Raw genomic sequence first — 16,556 nt, forward strand, 5'->3', positions numbered from 1 at the left:
AAATATACATTTACTTTAATTAATATTTAAAAACGTGCTCTATCAAAAGTTCCAAAAATTCAATATTTTAGCTTTTCTGAGGTGTCACTTTTGATGAATTTCTGTTTACAACAAAACTAGTTTATCACATTAATTTAACTAAGAATCAATCTTTATTCATTTACAAATCCATTTTAAGATGGAATAAAATTTAATAATTTTAATTTTTGTGCTTATGTAGGTATAATTTAATATTCCTTTTTGTAATTAATTCGCTAAATAAGCTTTGATACCTAGTTTAAGTACTTCTTGCAGTTATCCATCATTCTTTGTAACTAAATCATATTCAGGAGACAGATTTCTTTTGTCCACGTAATAAGAACAGCTGCATTTGCAATAAAAACTTACATAAAACAAATTCAATTTACATATTTATATTCTTATTAAAATAAATGCATTTTTTTATTGAAAAATTTTCTTTCATGAATTTACTTGTCATATCATGATTAATAATCATCATCAATTTTTCTTCACATTAAATAAGGATATCGCTTGGGGGACCCTACCAAATAATTTTCGAACTCTGGGGGACATGTAAAGTGTCAAATATTTTTGTAAGCTGTCAAAATTGTTAGCCAAAGAATACAAGTATTATTCTTAGGTACCAAAATTTTATTTATGACTGGGGAAAAAACGTGACGCTTGATGATAGAGTTTCTATACGGATTTTCTTATTGATTAATGTACTTCCATTAAGGCTGTAGTACCACATGATTGCTGTATATGTTTGTAATGTTGCATGCTAAGTTCGGTCAAAATGTAAACCTCTCAATTTTATCGTCGGGGGAAGTAACTCAATTCCTTCAAAATTATTCTTTAAATATTGAATTTAAAGTTATTTAATTTGGATTATAAATAAATAGGCTAATACAATATTTAAAAATGAGAAAAAATAACTTTTCAAAGAACTTTTCATAATCTCAAAGAAAATTTTTTATTCAATAATTATATAAATTAATTAACATTCATAATGGAATTGGATTTTTTTATAAAAAATTGGTCCTACTTAACTTTTTGAGAGAATTTGGCTTTTCATTTTTTATTATGAGTAGACCAACCATTCCTTCTTGGTGGTTAATTCAAACACGCAAAAAACTTGAATCTCGCGAACTCAATTATTTAATTGCGTGTAAGCGAGTTCCATACGAGGATGAAATGAAGTGTGAATTTAGATCAATTTCGAAAAACACACTTAAAGCAGCATACACAAATGCAAATTTAACACCCCCAAACGTTAAACCCGGTCCGGCACCAGATGATATTACTCCTGAAAATTTGCAATATGTTCTCCAAAAATTTCAGGAATATAAATGCGGAATCCAAAAGATGTTTTGGCGTTTAAACATGGATCAAAATGTTTATTCAGTTTCCTACAATAAACTCAGAAGAATTTACAGTATTTTGGAGATCAAAGAACCAAAAAGTGACAGGCCCCCTCAAAAATATTATACGCCATATGAAGCAACAAAACCTGATACCATATGGCATGTAGATGTTCATTTTTTATACGGTTCACAGAGGTTACCTGTTTATGGTATAATAGACGATAAATCTCGGTTTTTGTTGGCTTTAAAAATTTTGCCAAATAAATAAATCTTCCGAATCTACAACAAGAGTTGCCGAAGAAACGATTGGCTTATATCAAAAGCCATTTTGTTTCTGGTCCGACAAGGGGGGAGAGAATATGGGCCAATTTTATAATTGGCTCATGCGAAACAACATTCAAATCCGCCACACTCTCCCCCATATGCCGCGCCAGAACGGCAAGATTGAAAGGCTCTGGCCGTCTCTTGAAAGAAATGTCGGCCGGTCTTCAAATGCAAAACAAATTCAAGAATTTCTTGATAAATTCAGGAAAAATTACAACTCAGTACCACATAAAACCCTTCCCAAAAAGGGTTTTCGCCCCATGACTCCAGAAGAGTGTTACAATGAGACACCACATTGGAAACAGGGTGAAACGCCATTTTGGAGAGTTATGATTGATGGACACTTCGAAATCAAAGAAATACCGAACCATTGAATACACAATTACGAATAAACGCTTAATTTTTATAAAAATCTTATTACATTTTTCCTGAATTTTTAAATTGTACAATAAAGATGGAAGGCTTTGGGGTACATATTAATATAATATACCTCAAAGCCTTCCATCTCCACTACAAATGGGAGAAACTTTGTCCGAATAGTTTAACATTCGGACAAAGTTTCTCCCATTTTAAGAAGGAATTGCAGGGTAAGAGGTACGTAGTATGAATATATACCTCTTACCCTGCAATTCCTTCTAGAAAGTTCCAAAACTTTGGGTTAATTGCAAGACATTAACCCAAAGTTTTGGAACTTTCAAGTGGAGATGGAAGGCTTTGGGGTACATATTAATATAATATACCTCAAAGCCTTCCATCTCCACTACAAATGGGAGAAACTTTGTCCGAATAGTTTAACATTCGGACAAAGTTTCTCCATTTAAAGAAAGAATTGTTCCTTATGAGGTATATATTCATACTGTATACCTCATAAGGAACAATTCCCTCCTTAAAACGAGAAAACTTGTTCGAAATTGTTTATCATTTCGAACAAGTTTTCTCGTTTTTAATAAGAAACTAAAGGCTATGAGGCACTGATTATATATTAGTGCCTCACAGCCTTTAGTTTCTAATAGATAGCTGGGAAACTTTCTCCAAATGATAAGTTATTCAGAGAAAGTTTCCCAGCTATCAAGAGAGAATTGTTCCTTATGAGGTATATAGTTATAATGTATACCTCATAAGGAACAATTCCCTCATTAAAATCGTAGATATTTTTTACTTATTACTCATGCTTTCAAAATCACAATCCTCTGAAAAGTTATTTTTTATTAAGAATTTAGAATTTTGATAAATACCTTTTTTCAATTTGATATAATACTTATATATTTTCAAAAAGACATTTTGAAAAGATATCTCAAAAGTTCTCTGAAAACCTATTTTTGATTAATTTTGAGAAATATTGTTGCATGCTAAGTTCGGTCAACGATAGGAATTGAGGGGAAATTAATCGTCGAGGAAGTACGATTATGTAAAGTAAAAAAATGTTGTGGGATTTTTAATATTGTATATAATTTTATAATAAAATTTTTGTGAGACATTTTAAGAAGCACATATAATTTTTTGAATTTAAAAATTAAAGTAGTGTTGAATGAATTTATTGATTAATTTAATACGGATATTTCTCAAAATTAATCAAAAATAGGTTTTCAGAGAACTTTTGAGATATCTTTTCAAAATGTCTTTTTGAAAATATATAAGTATTATATCAAATTGAAAAAAGGTATTTATCAAAATTCTAAATTCTTAATAAAAAATAACTTTTCAGAGGATTGTGATTTTGAAAGCATGAGTAATAAGTAAAAAATATCTACGATTTTAATGAGGGAATTGTTCCTTATGAGGTATACATTATAACTATATACCTCATAAGGAACAATTTCTACTAGATAGCTGGGAAACTTTCTCTGAATAACTTATCATTTGGAGAAAGTTTCCCAGCTATCTATTAGAAACTAAAGGCTGTGAGGCACTAATATATAATCAGTGCCTCATAGCCTTTAGTTTCTTATTAAAAACGAGAAAACTTGTTCGAAATGATAAACAATTTCGAACAAGTTTTCTCGTTTTAAGGAGGGAATTGTTCCTTATGAGGTATACAGTATGAATATATACCTCATAAGGAACAATTCTTTCTTTAAATGGGAGAAACTTTGTCCGAATGTTAAACTATTCGGACAAAGTTTCTCCCATTTGTAGTGGAGATGGAAGGCTTTGAGGTATATTATATTAATATGTACCCCAAAGCCTTCCATCTCCACTTGAAAGTTCCAAAACTTTGGGTTAATGTCTTGCAATTAACCCAAAGTTTTGGAACTTTCTAGAAGGAATTGCAGGGTAAGAGGTATATATTCATACTATGTACCTCTTACCCTGCAATTCCTTCTTAAAATGGGAGAAACTTTGTCCGAATGTTAAACTATTCGGACAAAGTTTCTCCCATTTGTAGTGGAGATGGAAGGCTTTGAGGTATATTATATTAATATGTACCCAAAGCCTTCCATCTTTATTGTACAATTTAAAAATTCAGGAAAAATGTAATAAGATTTTTATAAAAATTAAGCGTTTATTCGTAATTGTGTATTCAATGGTTCGGTATTTCTTTGATTTCGAAGTGTCCATCAATCATAACTCTCCAAAATGGCGTTTCACCCTGTTTCCAATGTGGTGTCTCATTGTAACACTCTTCTGGAGTCATGGGCGAAAACCCTTTTTGGGAAGGGTTTTATGTGGTACTGAGTTGTAATTTTTCCTGAATTTATCAAGAAATTCTTGAATTTGTTTTGCATTTGAAGACCGGCCGACATTTCTTTCAAGAGACGGCCAGAGCCTTTCAATCTTGCCGTTCTGGCGCGGCATATGGGGGAGAGTGTGGCGGATTTGAATGTTGTTTCGCATGAGCCAATTATAAAATTGGCCCATATTCTCTCCCCCCTTGTCGGACCAGAAACAAAATGGCTTTTGATATAAGCCAATCGTTTCTTCGGCAACTCTTGTTGTAGATTCGGAAGATTTATTTATTTGGCAAAATTTTTAAAGCCAACAAAAACCGAGATTTATCGTCTATTATACCATAAACAGGTAACCTCTGTGAACCGTATAAAAAATGAACATCTACATGCCATATGGTATCAGGTTTTGTTGCTTCATATGGCGTATAATATTTTTGAGGGGGCCTGTCACTTTTTGGTTCTTTGATCTCCAAAATACTGTAAATTCTTCTGAGTTTATTGTAGGAAACTGAATAAACATTTTGATCCATGTTTAAACGCCAAAACATCTTTTGGATTCCGCATTTATATTCCTGAAATTTTTGGAGAACATATTGCAAATTTTCAGGAGTAATATCATCTGGTGCCGGACCGGGTTTAACGTTTGGGGGTGTTAAATTTGCATTTGTGTATGCTGCTTTAAGTGTGTTTTTCGAAATTGATCTAAATTCACACTTCATTTCATCCTCGTATGGAACTCGCTTACACGCAATTAAATAATTGAGTTCGCGAGATTCAAGTTTTTTGCGTGTTTGAATTAACCACCAAGAAGGAATGGTTGGTCTACTCATAATAAAAAATGAAAAGCCAAATTCTCTCAAAAAGTTAAGTAGGACCAATTTTTTATAAAAAAATCCAATTCCATTATGAATGTTAATTAATTTATATAATTATTGAATAAAAAATTTTCTTTGAGATTATGAAAAGTTCTTTGAAAAGTTATTTTTTCTCATTTTTAAATATTGTATTAGCCTATTTATTTATAATCCAAATTAAATAACTTTAAATTCAATATTTAAAGAATAATTTTGAAGGAATTGAGTTACTTCCCCCGACGATAAAATTGAGAGGTTTACATTTTGACCGAACTTAGCATGCAACAATCATGACATTGTCAGATTCATTCTCAATTAGTCGAGATGTCATCAAAATATTGAATTTTTTGAGTACACTATTTTGAAAGGAATATTCTAGAATATTGAAAGGTTACCAGTTGAGTTTCCCAGATTTTAAGGGGGTGGGTTTGAATAGTTGTAAAATTTTTTAAAAAATCACTTTTCCTCCATATCGCGGCAATATTTTTGGACAATCATAAGTGCTATGAGCACAGTCATAGTCAGAGTAGGTACTGACAAAGTTTCGACGATCACACTATTCTACGTATGTTTGTCAGTTACTAACAAAAAAATTACTTAAAATTGAATCAAGTCATTAAATACAAAGCTAGGTTTTGCGAAAATGGTAGAAATGATCATTGCAACTATTTCCCCATAAAAATAGGAGAACAGAATTTTAATACACAACTTTAACTTACAAATTACATACTAAATTACATACGTTAGTGCTGAAGTTTCTGATTTACATCGTAAAGTATTGATGTTTGACAAAGAGAACCAGAAGCTTACTGAGCAGAACAGCGAACTTAATAAACAACTTCAATCGATTTCCGTTTTAGAACAATGAGAGAAAGAATACATCACACAAATCTCTAAGTTTGAACTTGAAGAAGAAATAAACTTATTAAGAAATCACAAGAAGATAAATCTGATATTGAGCAACGATATTTAGATGCAGCTACAAACACATCTAAAATGTCACATGATATCCAGACACTTAATGAAACTATCAACACATTGACACAAAAGCTTTCACAACTTAAGAAACAACATTTCCAAGAGATAAAGGAATGCAAATTGAGCTTTCAATATTGAAGACAAGTCTTGATAGAAGTCTTAAAGAATTTGAAGAAGAATGCAAACATAACATGCAACTTATTAAAGATTCAAAAACTAACATTGTTAAATTGTCCGAATTAGAACGAACTAATGCAGAACTCCGAAATCATAATGAAACTATTTCATCTGTTTCAGTTTTAAGAACCTCTCCTGTTTCTCCATTTCTACAAGAATCATCTATTATTAGTGACCACCCAGAACACAAGAAAGCACTTCGCTTAATTAGCAAGATGTGGTTAATGAAGAACATCGAGTATGATAGGAAATAAATATTTATTTTGTTATTGAAAACTTATCTTTAATTTTCTTTTTCAAGTGCATTTTACTTTCAATGTGTATGCAAGGTAAATATGCACGCCACTTTTATTCATGAATAGAAAATATAAATATGAATACTTGATAAATAATTTTTGATGATAACGACAGAGCTATCAACTTTGATCCAATTAAAAACTTTTTGTTTTTACATAATCGGTGTTCTTTTAGTAAATGCACTTCAGAAGAAAGTGGAAGTTGCATTAACTTCAAAATTGGCAGTAAGTATTCGATTGTTCTACGAAAATTTTGTTGTACATGATGCCAAAGCTCCAAAAGTGGCCATTTTTCATATACTTTAGTTATCGCCGATAACTTAAACTGTTTTATTGAAAGTTACATGCGTTTTGAGAGTTTTGCATAGAATATTTTGCCAAAATTCAATATTTTATATTTACCTGATTTGATTAACTCATCTGTTCTTGCAGATATAATGATTAAAAATATTAAAATACTTAATAATTGATATATTTATCATTTATATTTTTCGGATCCATATTCAAAAAATTGAAAAGATTTCAAAATTTAAGCATATTAGTGGCCAAAAATGTTACATAATTGCATTTATCTTGACTATGATTATTTTTAAAGTTAAGGTTTGAATTGACTTGAATTTGTCAGACAATTGGAATATTTGCCATATTTTGATCTCATATGTTTAGCCATGAATAATAAAAAATCAGCTCAACAGTTGGTATCATATATCCTTACCATCAAGAAACGAGACCCAGATAAATCGTTTTAGTCGATTCCCAACTCACCATGATTTTCTCAAAATCCAAATCCCATTGCTATCAAATCACTTATTTTATTAAAGTGCTTATCTTTTTAATACATTTTTCTCTTTCCTTTTCTAATTTTTAAAATTGCCATTTACATTCAACTTAACAAACTTCTCTAAAGGAGAAAATAAAGTAAATATTAACAATAACTACGAATATACATTTGAATATCCATGCAAAAATACATATGATTGTGCTCCATATGAAGTTAATTTTCCACCAGGTAGATATTTGCTTGAAGTTTGGGGAGCACAAGGCGGAGGCTATTTGTCTGAAAATGGCGGTGCAGGAGGATATTCAAAAGGCATTCTTTCATTAAAAAACGAAACCAAAGGCTTCTTATATATCGGCGGAAAAGGAACAGCCGAGAAAAGAACTGATAATCAAATTGGCGGATTTAATGGTGGGCATGGATATTATTACAATAACGCTTATTATGGAGCAGGAGGAGGTGGTGCTAGCGATATTCGTCTTGAAAAAGATAACTTAAACACCAGAATAATAGTTGCAGGCGGTGGAGGGGGGTCAGGACACGGAATCAATTATATAGATAGCACTGATAGGAATGCTAATTATTGGGGTGGCTCAGGAGGAGGATACCAAGGTGGAAATGGAGTATACTTTCTAAAATATGATGGATATGCAGCATATGGAGGTACACAAATAAATCCAGGAGAGGCAGAATATAATAATCATCGTACTATAGCAACGTTTGGAAAAGGAGGATCTTCTTCTGGAACAAATGAATATACTGGTTCTGGGGGTGGGGGAGGTTGGTATGGAGGAGCTGCATCTGAAGGCCATGGATTTAGTGGAGCAGGAGGCTCAGGATATGTTCTAACTTCGACTTCTTTTAAGCCAGAGGGATACATTTACAAACAAGAATATTTTTTGATGAAAGCATCTACTAAAAATGGAATCCGAAATGGAAATGGTATTATCAAAATCACATTATTGGATAATATTGATAACGAAAATATTAAATTTTGTAAATACGGTGCGACAGGTTTTTCTTTTTCTCAATTTGTTTCACTTATAATATTACCTTCTGTTGTATAACACTTTATTATCTGTAAAAAGTTATTCAGCATTTTTCAAAGATAATCTATGTATATAAAATAGTTTTATTAATATATATCTATTGAATAAACAACAATAATAATATTTTAAGATTTTTCTATATATTGAGGGAATAATTCTTGAATAATCTTTGTTGACTTTTCAAGGTCATTATCTTTAGAACTCTTTAATGCAGCAGTGATCAATTCTTCAGTGCATAAATCAGAGTAGTGATTTGCCAAGTATCTAATTATATCCAAAGAAGAAGCTTCAACAGCAGTAATGAAAGTTCGCTTGAACAACTCTTTTGGCATCATTGACAGTGCTTGGCAGAACAAAATAACAATTGAGAAACAGTCCCATTGAGCAGCAATTTCTAATGGAGATGAATCCAAATCATCTGCATCAAAATCTTCACTGACTTCGACATTGATGACATTTAAATCTTCAACATCAAACTCTCCATTTCCTTCAACTTCATTTTCATCACCCCAGAATGTAACACCTTTGTTTATCAGAAATCGGACAATCTTTATGTTGTTTGTCGAAGCAGCAGCAATAAGGAGATCTCTCGTAAATGTTGTCTTTCTATTCTCAACTAACCATCTCGTGATGTTGATATTCCAGAAACAAACTGATGAATACAATGATTGTGCAAGATTTCCGCCGAATTCTCGTTCTGCAATTCTGTAAATTTCGAGATTTCCACTCGCTGTTGCGAAGAAGTCCAATCCGAAGTGTTCATCACTGCTTTCGACGGCTTTGATGTCTGCACCACTCATTATCAAGTATTTGAAACAATCAATCGCTCCATAAAATGCACAAAAGTGTAAAACTGTGGCATCACGAACTAAAAAGTCACTTGGAGTGATGATTGATGCTTTAAGAACCATGGAAGTACTCTTTGTTGGATTAGAAAAGTATTCTTGGATGTATTCTCTGTCATCATTACTAATTGCGATCTGTAGTAATGCTTCATCTGATATAAACAGCTGCGATTTCGTATCAAATGGTCTTTTGATGCATGGAGTAATCAAAATGTCTTCTTCGCCTTCTGTATTTAATATTGCCTTTAATTCGTTTAATATTTCTGGTTTCTTCTTCTCTAGATACCTTTTTAGCTGCTTCATCATGTATGGGCACTCTCTATCAAGTGTTTTCGCAACACTGCAAAGTAAAGGAATAATTGCGTTGAAAATCGGAGTCTTTTGGAATGAACTTTTACCGTGGAATAGTTTAAATACGGAGTTCAAGTGGTCTGTGAACTTAACAATCTTGTAATGAGCGAGTATACCGAATAAATATAAAGATTCATGAGAGGAGACAACAGGGTATATATCAGAGTGTGCAGGATCATCAGGATTGTCGTAATTAACAATTACAATAGGGATTGAGAGACCAGCTTCGTACGACTCTTTGAGTTTATCATCTAATGAATTGTTTATTAGTAAAGCGAATTTAGCAATTTCGCTAATATACATTGGGTTAGCGTATGCTACATGATAAATGTTCCTGCAGAGCATCCATAAGTAATTTTCATCTGAAAGATCGAAATTATCTTTAATAAGTTGGAAAACAGTGCTTGAATCTTCAGTTTTGATGGTTTCCAGCATCTCTATCATGCTTTCTTCCCTTTCTACGAAGGAAAGCATGCAAAATTTTGCTAAAATTTTAGGTCGAACCCTAAATTGAAAAGTTTACATGCGTACCCACCGATGGTCGAGAAAAATAATTTGATAAATTATTTAACAATAGTCCGTAAAGCAAAAATAATGTAATAAACAGAAATTTATCAAAAGTGACAGCTCTCAATTTTTTGACATTTGTAAATTCTAAATTGAATGAGAAAAATGAAATAATACTAAGCATAATACAATATTCTAGATTTAATTATAATTAGGGAAAAGTTAGTTTTGAGAGTACTTTTCATAGGCATATAGAATGAAATCTTCTGAAAAATAATATCACATAAACTCATATTATTTTCTAATATATAACTATTTTATATAAAAATCAAATTCAATGATCTTAAAAGCGAAGGATAAACCTCAAAATTTACGAATATAATGAGTGGGAATATAATGCTTATCTATCATAAAACCATATGAAATATCAATTTTTGCTTTACGCTTAATTTTTGACGACAATTAGCAAAAAATGTTAAATGTTAACACTCAGTCCATTTGAATATGAAAAATAAAATTGACTTTGATTAAATGTTTTTATTTATCATGCAATTCTTCTTGCGACCAAAGATTTGAATAAAAGTTCAAAAAATAAGATAGCTTAAAAAATAATATACGGTAGTGTTTACTAATAGATGAATAGTATATAAATTCTATTAAAATGGATTTGATCCAAAAAAATATATAAAATTTGATCATAAATAAAATCGTTTTAAATTACTTCTTCATTTAAATTATAACAATTATTTTTGATTTTATATTTTTTTGTTCATAGACTTTTAAATATAAATAAGAAATCAAGCAATGAAACTCACACATATATAAAGTCTGATGATGAAATCGTTATTTGCCCAAATGAAGCGCACAAAAAACTCTCTCCAATGCCTCGAATGACAGTATCTCGTTCTTCTATACTAAAATCCGAGCTTGCTAAGACGTATATGGAAGAACATTTTAAAAGTATCATCGATGAAGCCAACAGTGAGATAACAACACAGCAAAGATTAAATGAATATTTAATAAAAGAAAAATTTTCGCCCGAACAGCGCAGATCTCTTGAATTAAATTACGCATCTAGAATATCTGAGTTCAGAAGAATGAAAAGAAAAGTATTACGTAGTTCTCAATTTGAAAAAATAAAAATTATTGGCAAAGGAGAGTACGGAGATGTATATCTCGTACGCGATAAGACAGACAACAAAATCTATGCAATGAAAATTATTCAGAAGTCAGAACTGATAGCAAAAGGCCAATTAAGAAACACTTTGACAGAAAAAGATCTACTATCAAGGATGGACAGCAAATGGTCTGTTCAATTAATCTATGCTTTTCAAGATATGTACAGCATTTATTTCGTAATGGAATACCTCCCAGGAGGAGATTTATTAACTGTCTTGATGTGCCGTTCATATTTAACTTTAGAAGAGACACGCTTTTACATTGCCGAAATACTACTCGCAATACGCGAAGTCCACTCCCTTGGATACATTCATTGCGATATTAAACCCGATAATATTTTATTAACAAAGGATGGACATATCAGATTATCGGATTACGGATTATCTACTCCTCTCCATAGAGATGAGAACTTCGTAACCATTTTGGACGAAGTAGAAGACGTTTGCAGAGATCCGAATTCTGAACGTAAAGAACAGCCCCTTAAATCAAACCATAAGAAAGATGCAATTTGTTCTACTGTTGGTACGCCTGATTACATAGCTCCCGAGGTTTTATTAAAGAAACCTTACGGTCCTGAAGTAGATTTATGGTCTTTGGGCGCAATCATGTACGAAATGCTTTACGGACAGCCTCCTTATCTTGCAGATACAGCGATCAACATAATTCATTGGAAATCTACACTTATATTTCCAAAGTTAAAAGAGATCTCTCCTGAAGCTGTTGACCTCATGAAACACTTACTCTGTAACTCTAAGAGAAGATTTACTATTGAAGATTGCATGAAACATCCTTTCTTCAAAGAAATCGACTTCGATAAAATTTCTGAGTCAACTGCACCGATAATTCCTTCTGTAGAATCAGAAACTGATACACAGAACTTCGATGAATTCGAACCAAGAGAACTTCTTCCTGAAGAAGAATCTCAAGATGACGTGATTTCTCTCGCTTTCACAGGCTTCAAATTCGATAGAAATGTAGCTCGTAACTCTCTTCCTCAAAACCTTGAACCTGAAATCTTAACTGATTCTTTGGTCACTCAACAAATTCGTTCTTATCCTTAATTTACCAAACAACATTTTTGTCAAAAAACAATTTACAAAAATTTCTGACAAAATTTAGTTTACAAAAAAATTACAAAAATCAAATTTACAAAAAAACGATCAAGAATTGAATTCAAATTTCTGCTTCTAAGAAACATTCAACTTTTGAGGACCAGCAGTTGAAGAGTAAGATTTCATCGTTGGAAGGGATGATTGAGTCAGATGGATTGAAGAAGAGGAAACCTTTTGAAGGATTCGTTCCTATGAAAGAAGTTGAGTTGAGAGAATTCTTTTTCTCTTCACAGACGTAAACAGCCATCATTGCGTCCAGTTTCTCAACAGTTGCACTTCCTCTCATTGCTGCATTAGCTCTTGCAGCTGGAACTGCATCACATCCACTTTTGATTGAGTACCTTGTCAGTATCAAACTCGCTTCGTCATCAACTGAAACTCTTCTGAACAAATCAATGGATGTTTTCAATATGTCACTTTTATTGAAATTTGACACCAAATTTATTACATCGAAAACTCTGCAGCACAATTGAATTGAACTGAATTTTGATGGATCTTTCAAGAGTAGAATATAAGGTGTTCCATTTGACATAGCGTTCAAAATGTTCTCTGTCATTTTATTCGAACTCAAATCCGCGTGTAAAATGGCACAACTTTTTTTGAGTGTCAAGAAACCTTTTTCTTTTGTCAGACTTTTATTTGGCGTCGTTGCATCGATATCCAAATATCTTTTCAACGCCATTGCTGTTTGTTGGAGCTTCATTTCATTGTCGCATATCATTGTTATTGATTCATTTGATATCAATGAAATCATCCCAAAGTAGACTAATCTCTTCACTTCCTGACTTTCTCCTGGACAAATGAATTCAAGTAAATTCAATAATGATTTGAATGTACTGTCAAATTGTTTCCGATCATTTGTCACTTTTATTTCTTTGTTTACAAAAAGTGCTCTCAAAATTGTTCCGTGAAATTCTCCTGTCACTTTTACTTGATCACCGATTTTCGGTGGCAAATCATTTGATCTCATTTCTACTTGGAGATTCAATTGTGGACAATCGAATGGACATAATGTGAATGTGATTGATTTGATGAGTAATCTTCCTGTTACATCTTCAATCAACTTGTTTCCGCAGTCACGACATTTCTTGTTGTTTTTGTTTCGAGTAACATATTCTTCGTATCCGTCATCTGGACAGACATATAAATATCGGACGATAGCCATTGTTTGGTCGGCCAATCTAGTGACGATACCGGAAGTAGAAACGATAGATTCACCGTAACAATATAGACCACAGAACAACCTTGTCATTGCTGCATGAGGTATGTTCGTAGGAATGACTGTAATACGTATTTGTGTCTTGTCAAGCCTTATGCAGTCTACACCTGCTGATATTGCAATTGTACGCTTAATTATACGGAAACAGATTTGTCTGATGAGTTTCTTGAAGGTAGAGAAGTCATCTCTCATAAGACACATTAGCTGTATTGAGAATTCTTCTGTTTTATTGTAGTCAATGGTAACTTGGTGCGTAAAAAGGACTCCTTTCATGTTGCTTTGAGGATCTTGTAGCTCCTTACCGTATTCTGATGCAACTAGTGATAGATTGGACACTTCGCCAAGCTTGTATAACAGCTGGAACATAGAAACTCGAAGGTCCATTAGAAAATTTTAGTTTACGTAATCAAAGTGATGCGGCGTTTTACAATAATCGTCCCATCATCAAAAAATACCAAACCTTTTATATATTTTATTTTGTTTGTATTTATTTAAACATGTTTTTCCTTTAATATATACCACCAAAACCTTTTTATTCTTGAGAAATTTAGAAAAAATTCTAAAAATTTAAATGAAAGAATAAATAACAGAATTTAAAACAAACAATAGAAGAATCTATACATAAAATAATGCGGGTCCGGAGTTGCAGGGAACAAATTACATACCTGTTGCCTGAACTAATTGCTCAGCTGTTGGGCGCTCTGCTGGATCAACTGCAAGCATCATGTTGATAAGGTCTATGAGCTCCTGAGAATGCTCGCATGGATAAGAGCCCTGTCCCAGAAGAATTTCGCCATTGCGGATTTTGGAGTAACCTGGGCAGCCTCCGCGGGGTGCGGCTTGCTGAGAGGCGCATTCAAAAAGCACAACGCCGAAGGAAAATATATCTGTAGGAGGACCAACCTCAAAATCTGTGCAAGGGAATGCGAGGGCTTCTGGTGAAACGAACGGCCCAGCGCCCTCATTGCCTTCCTCAAACTCGCCGATCTTAGTTAGTGTGCCAAAGTCAGCCAATTTGAAGCAGTCATTCGTAATAAGGATATTTCCAGGAGAGACGTCGAGATGAATCCAGCCCTGGGAATGAAGATGTTTCAATGCAGTACCGATATCATGGATCATTTTCCAGATATCATCTTCTGTAAATGTATAATTCGAGATGTCACCGAGTTCGCACAATTCTATCTTAAGAAGTGCTTTTGTAGGAGACTCGGACAATGATATTGTCTTTACTATGTAAGGGGAATCTGTAACTAAGTTCCTCTTGTCGTATTCCTCATGGACTCTATGTTTATGTGGTGTAATTTTAATTGCGTATTGTTCGTTGCCATTTACCGATTCTGCTGAGAAAACCACAGAGTTACTTGTACACCGTAAAGGGGTTGATGAAGCTAATACGATTCCACTCTTTTCGCAAAGTTCTTCGTAATCTTCGCATGAAATTGATTGACTTGCAATGTCTACAGATGCATAAGTAGAACGAACTGGATCATCATCAAAATCAAAGTCTGGAACTGGAAATCCTTCTAACATTAAAAAATGATTTCAATTGACTAGGAATTTTTTTTGTGTTTTTGAATATAAATAGTAAACGTATGGGGAAGTTCCTGTTTTAAGGGGGCACACGAGAGGATCATGTAAACTTCAGAATTTAGAACCTTATTTTTAGGCATTATCTTGGCTACCTATTTAGGCTCGAAAAGCAAAAAATATCAAAAAATACAACTTGACTCCATTATGACCCTTTCATGGAGGTAGTTTTTATCCGCTAGTATTTTCCCTTTGAATCTCTTTACAATTCGAAATCAAATTCAAAACTCAGTAGAAGAAAGGAAGAATCGACTTACTACGGTTGTAATACGAATAAATACATATATTTAATTATTTTTATTTACATAATAATTGTTTGAAGCTCATATTCCAACAAATTTTTAAATAAAAACATTAAAATGTTGAAAATGTTCATATATTTTAATAGGGTTTTGGCACTTTATTGAGGAATTACTACATACATAGTCGAACTGAACTTGATATTTTGAAATTTAAATTATTTATCAAAATTAAAATTTAACTTGAAATTTATAATTATTTAGTCATATTTTGCATAATTCTAAGTAGATTTTGTAAAAAATCAAGAAAGAAAAATTTTAACGTGCTTTATTTTTTCTTTTTTATAATAATACATATTATTATATAATTAACATATTCATAATGTTTCACCCTTTCAAAAATATAATCCTCCTCCTCTCAAATAAACGTACATACGGGTGGCCTCTTTTTTCAAAAAATTAAAATTTGAAATTTTGGGCTCAAATATTAGAGATTTTTTCAACCTTCAACGATATATGTTGTCTATATCAGACCTCCTTTCTTTTTGATACTTAACATTGTTCCTAAATCTTAGCCGTTAAGGCTGTTCTGAAAATATTTTTTTTTCGAAAAAATTCGAAAAAAATTCTTAAAATTCAAAAATCCCTTAATTCCTGAGGATTTTGGGAAAAAAGTTTTTACATGAACATGTGTATATTATATGAAGTATATTGATAAGGTAAAAATCAAATTTTATTGCATATTCATCGAGAAAATAAACTAACGAATCCCTCAAAATTGAGAGGGTAATCCTCCTCCTCCTCTCAAATAAACGTACATACGGGTGCACCCTTAATTGTCCGAACTATTTAGAAGATTTATGAGTGTTCTGTTCCTAATGGGATTACCAATTTTCCAATTACTCGTGTCATAAATTTGTTACCTTCATTTTTCCGAAATGAATGTTTATAACATCAGGTTAATTTGATCACGGATATAAAATCAGTATATATGCATGAGTCTATTTAGCCGGGATTTGGCCAATTAG

At 32.3% G+C, this 16,556-nt stretch overlaps 7 protein-coding genes across 7 annotated transcripts, besides 5 other annotated features; 3 read left to right on the plus strand and 4 right to left on the minus strand.

Moving 5' to 3' along the window:
- Positions 1-75: 75 nt before the first annotated feature.
- Positions 76-113: a mobile genetic element.
- A 970-nt stretch (positions 114-1,083) lies between these two features.
- On the plus strand, positions 1,084-1,632 carry TVAGG3_0647780 (transposase-related family; the record flags this gene model as incomplete). The annotated part of the gene is made up of 1 exon (XM_001324940.1): positions 1,084-1,632. One exon carries the CDS (start codon positions 1,084-1,086, stop codon positions 1,630-1,632), a length of 549 nt encoding a protein of 182 aa, XP_001324975.1.
- A 503-nt stretch (positions 1,633-2,135) lies between these two features.
- Positions 2,136-2,578: a mobile genetic element.
- Positions 2,579-3,691: 1,113 nt separating this feature from the next.
- Positions 3,692-4,131: a mobile genetic element.
- A 507-nt stretch (positions 4,132-4,638) lies between these two features.
- TVAGG3_0647810 (transposase-related family) lies at positions 4,639-5,187 on the minus strand (the record flags this gene model as incomplete). Its single annotated transcript, XM_001324939.1, has 1 exon — positions 4,639-5,187. One exon carries the CDS (start codon positions 5,185-5,187, stop codon positions 4,639-4,641), a length of 549 nt encoding a protein of 182 aa, XP_001324974.1.
- A 1,115-nt stretch (positions 5,188-6,302) lies between these two features.
- Positions 6,303-6,620, plus strand: TVAGG3_0647820 (Golgi vesicle docking protein family; the record flags this gene model as incomplete). The annotated part of the gene is made up of 1 exon (XM_001324938.1): positions 6,303-6,620. One exon carries the CDS (start codon positions 6,303-6,305, stop codon positions 6,618-6,620), a length of 318 nt encoding a protein of 105 aa, XP_001324973.1.
- Positions 6,621-7,422: 802 nt separating this feature from the next.
- On the minus strand, positions 7,423-10,180 carry TVAGG3_0647830 (Ankyrin repeat family; the record flags this gene model as incomplete). The annotated part of the gene is made up of 1 exon (XM_001324937.2): positions 8,615-10,159. The coding sequence occupies one exon, from the start codon at positions 10,157-10,159 to the stop codon at positions 8,615-8,617; it is 1,545 nt and encodes a 514-aa protein (XP_001324972.1).
- Positions 10,181-10,282: 102 nt separating this feature from the next.
- Positions 10,283-10,319: a mobile genetic element.
- Positions 10,320-11,073: 754 nt separating this feature from the next.
- On the plus strand, positions 11,074-12,432 carry TVAGG3_0647850 (protein serine/threonine kinase protein; the record flags this gene model as incomplete). The annotated part of the gene is made up of 1 exon (XM_001324936.1): positions 11,074-12,432. The coding sequence occupies one exon, from the start codon at positions 11,074-11,076 to the stop codon at positions 12,430-12,432; it is 1,359 nt and encodes a 452-aa protein (XP_001324971.1).
- A 112-nt stretch (positions 12,433-12,544) lies between these two features.
- TVAGG3_0647860 (uncharacterized protein) lies at positions 12,545-14,086 on the minus strand (the record flags this gene model as incomplete). The annotated part of the gene is made up of 1 exon (XM_001324935.1): positions 12,545-14,086. The coding sequence occupies one exon, from the start codon at positions 14,084-14,086 to the stop codon at positions 12,545-12,547; it is 1,542 nt and encodes a 513-aa protein (XP_001324970.1).
- A 148-nt stretch (positions 14,087-14,234) lies between these two features.
- TVAGG3_0647870 (protein kinase protein) lies at positions 14,235-15,264 on the minus strand (the record flags this gene model as incomplete). The annotated part of the gene is made up of 1 exon (XM_001324934.2): positions 14,360-15,232. One exon carries the CDS (start codon positions 15,230-15,232, stop codon positions 14,360-14,362), a length of 873 nt encoding a protein of 290 aa, XP_001324969.1.
- Positions 15,265-15,315: 51 nt separating this feature from the next.
- Positions 15,316-16,360: a mobile genetic element.
- Positions 16,361-16,556: the final 196 nt, after the last annotated feature.

Source organism: Trichomonas vaginalis, chromosome III, assembly GCF_026262505.1.
Source record: "Trichomonas vaginalis G3 chromosome III, whole genome shotgun sequence".
NCBI classification, from domain to species: domain Eukaryota; phylum Parabasalia; order Trichomonadida; family Trichomonadidae; genus Trichomonas; species Trichomonas vaginalis.